General features: G+C 39.5%; 1 protein-coding gene across 1 annotated transcript in view; it reads left to right on the top strand.

Moving 5' to 3' along the window:
• Window positions 1–3,925: 3,925 nt before the first annotated feature.
• Window positions 3,926–11,703, top strand: part of FAM241A (family with sequence similarity 241 member A) — a 40,174-nt gene continuing 32,396 nt past the window's right edge. Inside the window, exon 1 of the mRNA XM_059395159.1 lies at window positions 3,926–4,288. Within this exon, the coding sequence (XP_059251142.1) occupies window positions 4,109–4,288 (180 nt within the window). The 5' untranslated portion in view covers window positions 3,926–4,108. The remainder of the gene's footprint in view (window positions 4,289–11,703) is intronic.

An 11,703-nucleotide genomic window follows, 5' to 3' on the forward strand; every position in this document is an offset into this window, starting at 1 on the left:
TGGGCTCCAATAAGTTACTTTTCCTTTAAATTCATATATATAAATCTAGAAACCATACCTTTTCCTGAGATTTTTGGTTCAGATTCCAAACATCTCAAAAATAATTCCTCATACTGAAGGATCTACTAAACAGAAAAGAAGCAGATAAAAAATCATATATGAAGCAAAAATTAAAACACAGGAAACATAATAAATTAACATCATAGTAATATGAAAAAAAATCAAATTGAAAATGAAGTTTCCACAAATAACTGCACTTGTTATTTCTAAGATTATTGTACTAAATGAGGACAGATTGCTCTGATTTGTTCATTTTCTTCTGGAAAAATGTCTAAGTAAGAGTGGAAGAACATTAAAAATAAGTTATTAAAGGTGTGAAAGTGAGAGATTAAAAGTTCTTATTCCCAAAGCAACTGCACAAGACACATTAGCACTACATAGGCCACTTTAGACAGGCATCTGTTTCTTGCCACTTACTAATTCCTGTGAAAACTCAAGGTAAATATACTAATAAAATCACAACTAAACTACACACAATTTGAGACCAACATGTCATAGTTGCCTAGGTAATAGCAAATATATTTGCCACAGATAACTGCAATAATAGCTTTTTACGTATAATATCCATATTGTACAGTCCAGTGAAAACAGCCTTCCCATCCCATAAGATGTGGTTGAAAGTGTGCTGTCTGGGATGTAACCTGAATAATGTTTTTTGTTTTTGTTTTTGTTTTTGTTTTTGTTTGTTTTTTTTTCCCACAAAATGCTACTATTAGAATTTTTTTTTAAAGAAGTGATTTCCTAAGTTTCCAGGAAAGACCAAAGTCTTTATGGACAAAAGAATCACCGTTCAAAGAGAAAACTCATTCACTAAATGAAAGGTAGACAACACTAAGACAAAAGAAGTTGTGACAGCAGTCCTAGACGAGAATCAGAAGATTTTGGCCACTCTTTTGTGGAAGTTCTTGGATTTTGCCAGATAAACAGACCAGAATTTGAAAGAGAATAAAATGGAAATTAAGAGTAGGGACCTAGACCTGGGCCTAATGCCTAGTGGTGTTCAATAAATACATGTTAAATGACTGAATACAATTCTTGAAGAAAAAGCCTATATCTCTGAAAGTCCAGAGAGTATATTCTAGAACCAAAGGACTTCTGTAAGACTTGACCCCCAAGATGAACAAAACTAAGCTCTATATTACTCTTTTTACCTGCCCTACTATATCTATTCTATGCCTTCTGAATCCTCATATATAAAAGGAATTTCTGTTCACTCTGTAACCTGACTGAAGAGTACATAGCTGCTTGACTTATCAAGTTGTCAGACACAGGCCAAAAGAGGGGGAACTTTAAAATGTGTGTTAAGCTCCACAGAGTTGGCAGTAAAAGGCTGATGCTCTCTGTGCCACTATATACAATCGTAAAGCTTTTTGTAAAAAATTTATAGGCCATTATTTATAAGAAATACTACTGAGAGCCAAAGCAAAATTTCAAGAATGAAAATGTTGTCATTAAAGCAAAGCAAAGAGGCCCATTGGGTACTATTTTTGGCTTCCCATGGAGACATTTGTTTCTCATTATATATATAATATTAAATACTTTCCTCTGGGTCTTAAAAGGTTTTTAAGAAAGGAAATAAACCAGATCAATTTTCTTTCTAATTTGTGATATCCAAAGGCATAATTTCTCGTTTGTATAGTCCTGATTACCAAAAACAGGAAACAGATCTTAAAATAAGTCTTTAAATGATGTCTGGGTGGCTTAGTCAGTTACGCCTCTGCCTTTGGCTCAGATCATGATCCCAGGGCCCAGAGCAGGGAGCCTGCTTCTCCCTGTCCCTCTGCCTGCCACTCCTCCTGCTTGAGTGCTCTCTTTCTTTGTCAATTAAAAAAATAAAAATCTCTTTAAAAAATAAATAAATAGAATAATTCTCTAAGTTTCTATTTTAATTCCCTCCCCGGGCCTGAAGACATTTTAATAGGAGATTCCAAATACCTCATTCTTCTCCATACATAGGCACATTAATTTTCCTTTGACAAATAGCTTGATATTTTATCTATACAATAGTCTATAATTTTCTCAAAAAACAGGTAAAAGATATACAAAGTTGTTTTTGGTTTTTTTAAAATACCCTCCAACTTCCCTTCAACAAAATGGGTAGGGTGGTTTAATATGTGTTTTCTAACACCATCAAGCAGTTAACTCAGTTCTGACACTATCTACCTAGAGCTAAGATCACAGATCTCACACCTTAAGAACTCAATACCACAGACTAATCTCCTTTTGATGCCAACTGCAGGTCCAGCTTGTTACCTGTGCTTCTGACCAACTGGCTCTAAATTGGAGGTTTCCATGACCCCATCCTGGGTTCAGTGAACTTGCTGGAACAGCTCACAGAAACTTTTACTAGTTTCTATATGATAAAGGATAATATAAAGGACACAGATGAACAGCCAGATGTAGAGGTACAGAGGACAAGATGTGTTGGAAGGGGCACTGAATTTCCATGTTCTGTGCGAACCACTCGGCTTACATGTTCATGAGTTCACTAACCCAGAAGTTCTAGGAACCTCTGTCCTTTTGAGCTTCCAGTGGAGCTTCATTACATAGACATGATTGATTAAATCATTGACCATCCTTGATTGATTCAACTTCAGGGGGTGGGACTAAAAATTCTAACCCATTAGTCACCAGGATTATTCTCCCAGCAGTTAGCCCCCATCCTTAGTTAACTAGAGGCTTTCCAAACATTCCCTCATTAGCATAAGAAAAGACGTTTATCATTCTCCTCCAGTAGGAAATTCCAAGTTTTAGGAGCTCTGTTCCAACAGGATGAAGACCAAATATATGGTTGACCCTTGAACAACACAGTCCACTAATGCTTGGATTTTTCATAGAACTATTAAGTATTTTCTCTTTCCTGTGACTTCTTTTTTAGTAGCATATTCTTTTCTCTAGTGTAGTTTATTGTAAGAATACGGTATATGATACCTATAACACAAAAAATATATTAATCAACTATATATATGTATTGGTAAGACTTCTTTCCAGTCAACACTAAGCTAACAGTAACTCCAAAGTTATACATGGGGTTTTGATTGTGCAGGTCAGTGTCCCTAACCCCTACAACCTTCAAGGGTCAACTGTATATTTCTTATAAATCACAATATCACAGGTAGTAAGGAAAAGACTAACGAATTAGTTGTATCCCCCTTACCATCCACTGAGAGAGAAAGACATATCCCTGCCCATTTACAGAAATATACACAAAGGCAGATACACTACCAAATACTCCCAAGGCTCCAACAACCAACACACATGGAAGAAACAATTAACAAAGACACAGACCTTCAGAGAGATACTAGACAGAAGACAAAAGGAACAAAAGAGAGAAATGTGTTATTACTTGCAAGGGATGGACGGCTACTCAGGACAGGCATCCAGCAGCACACCCAGGCCCAGCCCCTGCTCCAGGGAAGAACAGAGGTACCCTGCAGGGGTGTAACTGTGTATTACACACAACCCCAACACACATGCTCCCCTCCCTCCCTCACAAACACACTTTCTTACATACACACCTTATTTCTCGCACACACTGCTTTTCTAACACTTTTACGCACACACTCACACACATAACAATCTCAAAATCTCTCAGTCTGTTATGTACCTAGTCATTCTCACACACTCCAGCAGTCTCACACACACACATACACTATCTCGTACACAGACTCCTTTCTTCACACACAATCTCTCACACACACGTACATACAGTCTCTTCATGTACATTCTCACACAGTCTCACAAACACGCGCGAGCACATGAAGTCGCTCTCAGTTCTCTCACACACGCCCCCGTTGGCTCCGCCCCCGCCGTGGCCCCTCCCCCCGGGTGTGCTCCGCCCCGGGGGCCGGGGCGGGGCGAGCCAGTGACAGGAGAGGCCGGGCAGGGCTGGTACTTCTGGCACCCTGGCCAGCGGGGCGCGCTCCGGAGGCTCCAGTCTGTGGCAGCGCGGCGGATCTCCGGCCGGCCCTCGGGTGGCGACCGCTGCTTCGCGTTTCACGCTCGGCCTCCTCCGGCGGCCGTCCCGGCGGCGGGAGTTGGCGACGGGATGTGTTCGGCCGGGGAACTGCTTGGTGGCGGCGGAGGTGGCGGCGGCGGCGGCAGCAGCGGTGGGGAGCGCGACGAGGACGGAGACGCGCTGGCGGAGCGGCTGGTGGCGGGGACAGAGCCGGAGCCCGGAGCGAGCCCGCGCCGACGCGGGCAGCGTCCGCTGGAGGAGCGCGAGCAGGTGAGCGGGGAGGGGAGGGGCGGCGCGGCCCGGCCGGTTTCCCGAGCCCCACCCGGCGGCGGAGGGAAGTAGGCGGGCGGGCTGCGCCTGTGCTCTGCTCGGCGTGGGGCGCTGGTCGCTGCGGCGTTCGGGGAAGCTGCCCCGAGGAGCGGTTAGAAGGCGCGCTGTGGGCCGGGCTGCAGGGCCATGCGTGCGCGGTGGCGAGTGCCCTGGGATCGCGTGTCTAGCGGGGTCAGCACAGCCCTTCTCCGGCTGTGGGGCAGAAGAGGCTCAGGCCAGCACCCGGGGCTCCGTGGAAGTACCTCCATAACGGTCACTGGTCTAAAAGCCTTACATGTAAACATTTTTTTTCCCCCAACTTCAAGTCGATAGCCCTGTGCTGTGTTTTAGGGGATAGTTGCTCCCTTCCTGCCCTCCATCTTGGCATTTCTGAACACACACCTAGCGCTTCTGAAAAGGTGTGGGTGTATTTCTCTAGATATGCAATCAATGTCTGAAGGCATGTGTAGGAGCGAGTATTACAATAGATATCCTGACAGGGACTCTCCACGAGTAGGTTCGTCACATGAACACAAAAGAAATCTAAACTTCATTTTAAAAGTGAAAAGGCAGGAAAATTGCTTTCTGTTAGTACCAAACGGAAAGAAGTATTAGTAAGGGAAAGGAGAAGTTGGGTAATTTTTGAAACCCTCTGAATTTGTTCTCAGTACATGAAGTATCATAATAAGCATTACAACATATCAGTTGTCTTCAAGAGTAGGCAAGAAATTTAATAAAAGAAACTGAGTTATATGTAGGATGGATCTTCACCAGCAAAAACAGTAATTAGACTCTCAAAAATACCTGAGATCAGCCATTCTTCAGAATCACATTAAAGAGCAGGAATTCAAATGATCTGCCTTTGCTAAAGCCTGCAGTGTTGAGACAAGAAATTGATACCTGTCTCCTTTAATTACTCTCCATCTGTCCTTTTTGTAACATCTCACAGACTCCAATATCATCACTAAATGTATTGATAGGTAAAGTATAACTTCTAGGATTTCAATATTTCATTCAGAAAACGGAAATACCATTGCATGGGACACACAAAATATGCCTTAGCATTAGTCTCGCTCACCGTGCACAAGTGTAATTTTTCATCCTTATGACAATATAAGAAATGGCATGGTGACTGAAGCAAATAATTGGTTGCCAGGAGATCTTCCTGATTCCCTTCCTAATGCTACCCTGCTCCCCAACTACACCAACTATACCATGACTCAGTAGTAGCTAAAGGGCTTAGTTTCCTCTTGCTTTAGTTCAACTGGAAAAGTGAAGAAAACAGCAACAGGAACTCCCTGTGTGGTGGTGGTGGTGAGGGGAATACATTTGAACTTAGGTTCTCAAAGTAAATTTTCAAATGTTGTAAGGGAGCATGTAAAATATTATTTCATGTACACTTCTGTGGATTTTACATCATCAATATCTCTGGTTTTACTAAAATTGTTTATGGTACAAAGAAAAAGGATGACACATAAAAATGAAATATATATACTAGAAAACATACATCCCAGCACTTTGCATACCTATTTCTATCATTCCCTGTCATGGAAATTTTTTTTCCTATACTCCTTTAAAATGTTTGAAATTTTTTTTAATATATATATGTTTTAAGATTTTATTTACACATTTCACAGAGAGAGAGGGAGCACAAGGAGAGGGAGTGGGGAGAGGGAAAAGCCAGCTTCCCGCTGAACAGGGAGCCTGATGAGGAGCTTGATCCCAGGACGCTGGGACCACGGCCCAAGCCGAAGGCAGACAACTGAGCCTAACAACTGAGCCACCCAGGTGCCCCAGAAAATGTTATTTTTTATTAATGATGTATTTTTTGTACTGTAAGCCCACATACACAATAATTGTGAATTATACCTGAGATATGCGTTTACCACAAATGAGCACCAAAGAAGAACTTAGCAAGAAACCAAAAATGAGTGCTTGCTTCCACAGCGCATATACTAAAATTGGAAAGAAACCAAAAATGAACAAAAAATTGGGGCAATGCAACCCTTTGTATAAGAAACAAGCTTTTGTGATAAATCATTCATTGATAATATTATCACTAAGGCTTGTTTTCTTTTTTTCTCAAGTCCTACATATGAAACTTAAAATTTTTATGCACTCCCTTGCAATGATGTTAACTGTAGATATAAAAATGTTTGAGGAAGAAGTAAATGAATTCAGTGACTATAAAATATATCCTGAGGAGTTGTTTGATTTAGTTTTTCCTTAGGGGATGGTATGTGTTTGTTTGTTATTTTAAGAGCACACAGACTCCAAATTACAAGAGAATATTTTTGAAAACATGTTTTGCAGACTGGTTTTTAGAATTTAATGTGACTTTTTCCACAGAAACAATGATAGACACAGAAACAAAATCAACACTAATTAGCTGGAAATGAGGCAGAGTCCCTCTTCCTGATGTCCTTTCTGCTTAGCACACTCACTTGGTGTTCCACAGTCTTAGCCTCATGGTTGTTGAAAGAGAACTGGCAGCATCCGTGGGGGCAGCAGCAAGAGATAGCACAGACTCTCCTTTTTTTCTGGATCAAGGCTATGGTGGTGCTCTCGAATGTAGTAGCTCCAGAAGACACCGAACTTTTGCTCCTGCAGCTTTCAGTGATTTTTTTCAGCACCTAATTTTTTGTGTTAAATACCTTTCTATTTCTATTTCCTTCACTGAGTTTTGCCCTTACCTGATAACTTGATGAAGCAGGTTTCTTCCATTAGCTATTCCCTAGGCTAAGGGTCCCTCCACATGCATCCTTTCCTTCACTGATTTTCTTTCCATTATTGTCTGAAAGTTCTCATGCCCTTCCTTCAGCCAGGAAGTCTCTTGTATCAGCTTTGGCTGTACAAAACCTACCTTTATCTTATTGGTACGATACCAGCTCAGAATATATCTATAGCTTGGTATTTATTTCATGTAATACTGAAATAGTAAAATAGGTATTTTCTTAATAACTAAGATTGTAAGCATTGCTTTTTTTTTCTTACTATTTGTTCTTAAATGCCACTCCATCTGAGAGAAAATGAAGGTTCCTTTGTCTCTCCTGGTAGGATGATGGACAAAGGAAGCCTAGTTAAATTCAAGTATCCTTGAAGACCTGAAAGGAAGACTTGAAAGAATAGAACAGGTCCTTTAGATGAAGGAACTGTGTCAAGTTTGAAGTAGGCATCAGACATCTCAGAGAGATAACCAAGGGAAAGAGACAAAATGCTCAAAGGATTGAAGGGAGACGGTATAACTATCCACGGGTGTGTGGATTCATTGTATGTATGAGAGGTGATTCAATGATATTCATAACTATGACCATCAGGTGGCTTTATATAAGAGAGTCTCTGATCTACTGCATAAGTAAAGAACTAAACATCTCTAGTCCTTTTATTATATGCCTACAATGTGAATAGCATCTGCTTAGATGTGGCAGTTCACAACTTAAGTAACCTAAGATGGCCCTTCGTACCTCCCAGAGCACAGAGATCCTATTATCCTCAGACTGACTTTAGAATCATTATCTTTAGCTCTAAGCTCATTATGGTTATTGAAGTAATATACTTTGGAAACTGTAGGAATAAAGAAAACTCTAGGGAAGAAAATGAAAGCATTTGAAATCCCACTCCAAGTAACATTTTGTTTAAAAATACCAAACATTTAAGAAAATATATCTCATACAATGGTATTTCTACATTAATCTCTCTCTCTCTCACATATTACTATACTTGTATTTACACACACATATATTTTAATATGTTTTAATGTAATACTGAATTTGCTTTCTTGTTTTAGCTACTTAGCATGTTGTTTCATTTTCCTGTGTTATGAAAAATTATTTGTAAAAATTATTTTAAGGCTGCCTAATAGTCCATTTTCCTACAACTGTACATTAAGGTACACACTTTCTTTTTAAATAATGCTATAAGGAAAATCTTTCCTTGTAAATCCTCACAGTTCTACCTTGCATTAGATTCCTAGAAACAAAAGAACTAGGTTAATGTGTCAAACTCGTTGAAGCATCTTGGAACATTCTAAAGGATTGCTTTCAAGAAAGATCACACCAATGTACACTCCCAGCATTGGAGTGTAAGAGTGCTGATTGGAAACCATCCATGCCTCTAATGAATGGTATAATTTATAGATTAATCTTTGCCAATTTAGTGGGTCAAAATTATTTTATGTTATAAGATATTGCTGGAGAGGTTTACTAAATCTTTCATATATTTATTGAGCATTTGCATTTCTTTTTAATCATGTTCTTTGAACTTTTTTGACACTAAAATGTTAATCTTTTACTTCACATTGATTATAAATATTTTCTCTGCTTGCTATTGACTTTATAATTTTGTTAATGATATTTTCTATTTAAAAATGCTTTACGGAGAAAGACAACTATCATATGATCTCCCTGATATGAGGAAGTGGTGATGCAACATGGGGGCTTAAGTGGGTAGGAGAAGAATAAATGAAACAAGATGGGATTGGGAGGGAGACAAACCATAAGTGACTCTTAATCTCACAAAACAAACTGAGGGTTGCTGGGGGGAGGGGGGTTGAGAGAAGGGGGGTGGGGTTATGGACATTGGGGAGGGTATGTGCCTTGGTGAGTGCTGTGAAGTGTGTAAACCTGGTGATTCATAGACCTGTACCCCTGGGGATAAAAATATATGTTCATAAAAAATAAAAAATTTTTTAAAAAAAAGGAAAAAGAAAAAAATAAAAATAAAAATGCTTTAAATTTTTATTTGCTAAAGGAATTTATTTTAGTAGTTTCATTCGCACATACCACACATATACATATGCATAACGTATATACATATCTATATCTGTTCAGAGCATTCTTTCTAACCCTACAATCAGTTAAATATCCAGTATTTTCTTGTGTATGTGTGTGTATTTATGGTTTTATTATTATTTTTTAAATTCTGTATGTTTTGTCTCTTTAGAATATCTTTATGTATTGGGTGGAGTTATGGAGCTAATCTGTTTTTTTCTCTGCCAATGATTGGATAATCCACTTTCTCGCTTGCTTATACAATCCTTCATAATAGTTATAAATAGTAAAATCTATATTAAGCTTTTACATTTTTGTTGGTATTGTGAACGGGATTTTTTTCCTCACAAATCATCCTTTTGCTGCTGGTTTCTAGCTACTGGCTTTTATATATTTAGTTTTTAACTAGTTACCTTTCTGAATTCTTTTATTAATTCTAATGCTAATAAATAACAGTATCTCTTAGACTTGATTCCTTTGCATCTTCTAGATATATAATCATCCAATCTATAGATTGATTTTGCTTCCTTTCAAATGCTAATGCTTCATTTCTACTTCTTACCTTTGTGATACCTAGAACTTTCAGATCAATACTCATTCATAGATAGGTAGATGAATAAATGAAGAAAGCTTTATAAAACCCATTGCCTGGGGCGCTTGAGTGGTTCACTCTGTAGAGCTTCTGACTCTTGGTTTCAGCTCAGGTCTTGATCTCAGGGTCCTGGGATCCAGTCACCATTTGGCTTCGTACTCAACGGGGAGTCAGCTGGAGAAATTCTTTCTGTCTCCCTCTCCCTCGTCTCCTCCTCCTCATGCATATGTGTGCACTCCTCCTCTAAAATAAATAAATTAATTAAAAATAAATAAAATAAAAGCACTTGCCAGAGTATATGTTCCACAGGAATATCTGTTTAAAAAAAAAAAAAAACTGCAGCAGAAGGAAGGCTTAAGCTTCCTCTTTGATCTATTAAAAATATGATTAACAGTATAAATTCTAGATCCAGAATACCTGGGTTTGAGTCCTAACTCTGTGACTTACTAACTATAACTTTGGGCAAGTTAATTAACCTCTCCAGACATCAGTTTCTTCACCTATATAAAGGGAATAATAATTTTATCAACCTTATAGGATTGTTGGGAGGATTCCATGAGTTAATGTGTATAAAGTGCTTATAGCAATCCGCAGCACATAATAATTATATAAATGTTAGCTTTGGGGCCTAATTTTTAAACAGATTCCACACTGAAAAGAAATCTAAGAAATACAGTTTTCAAGTTTCCTAGCCTCTGCATTTAGAAAGTCACCATAGGAAGAAGGTGCTCCTGTGTTTTAGGGTGCATATGAATCATCTCTTATTAGGTGCAGATTGTGATTTCCTTAGTCCAGGGTGAGGCCCAAGATTTTGCATCTCTAATAAGCACCCAAATGATGCTTGTTGGGTCCCCCAATAATGGGTCTATGGTCAAAGGAACGAGACTGATACAAAGTGAAGGTCAAGCAAAGCTTTATTTCGTGCCAAGCATCGAGAATCAAACCAACCCTCAAACTGACCCGTCGGGGTCATACCTTACAGAGAGGGCGATGACCCCTCCCTGCCTCACAGACTAACTTTTACAGAGCAAAGGCCATGTGGTTGGGCCTGGCCACACGCAGGTGGCGAATGAGATTGTAACACACAGAGAAAGCTTTACAGTCACGCTAGGTCACATATGGGTGGCCAGTTGAATTACAATTCACCCTATAGTAGCTATTTGAACTAGCCTATCACCTTGGTCAGAATTTGTGCCCAAAAGCCGGGGCCAACACTCCTTGGTAGCTAGGGAGACAGTATGCCCGCTTTACTGATTGGATATCTCCACCTGACCCGACTCATCCCTGCATTCAGTCTGTTATCTTCACCTGACCTGACCCACTCTTGTATTTGGGCTTTGTTCCTGGGACTGGTTTTCCAGACTTGCTTTTAAGTAAGTTCCCCTGGCGGGGAAGGGTCAGTTTAAGTCTTACTGCATAAGCAACAAAATGGCTGTTCAACTGAGGTGGGGCCGCTCCGGCTAAATAGGCCCTTACAATGCTGATGCTATGTCCATGTACCGCATTTTGAGTGGAAGGGGGTAGAGAGGATAAGCAAGTCGGTCCATAATATTCACCATACTTGCCCTTCAACATAGTAAATACAGGTAAGGAAGTCATTTAACTCTTCCCTAGAAAGATATATTTGAACTCTTGGTGAGGTACAAGAAACCAACAGTAATTCCTCAAACCAGTGATTTGTTCTAGGTCTTACAACTAACTAGTCATGGAAAAGACCAGACCCCAGGTCTCCAAATTCTAAAGCCACTGTTTTTTCATATATGCAAAGAGGCCTCCCACATAATGGTAGAAGCCCCAAGGTCTGGATAGAAGAAACTGGATGATGTTTTCCCCAGATTTCCAGGGCCATGAGTCAGGAATTGTCATTAAAAAAAAAAAAAAAAAAAAAAAAAAGCCAAGGGCATAATTATGCCTCTTATTAAACTACAAGTTCTTTTTTTTCATTTATTTATTTTCAGCATAACAGTATCATTATTTTTTCACCACACCCAGTGCTCCATGCAATTCGTGCCCTC

This window comes from Mustela nigripes, chromosome 1 (assembly GCF_022355385.1).
Source record: "Mustela nigripes isolate SB6536 chromosome 1, MUSNIG.SB6536, whole genome shotgun sequence".
NCBI classification, from domain to species: domain Eukaryota; kingdom Metazoa; phylum Chordata; class Mammalia; order Carnivora; family Mustelidae; genus Mustela; species Mustela nigripes.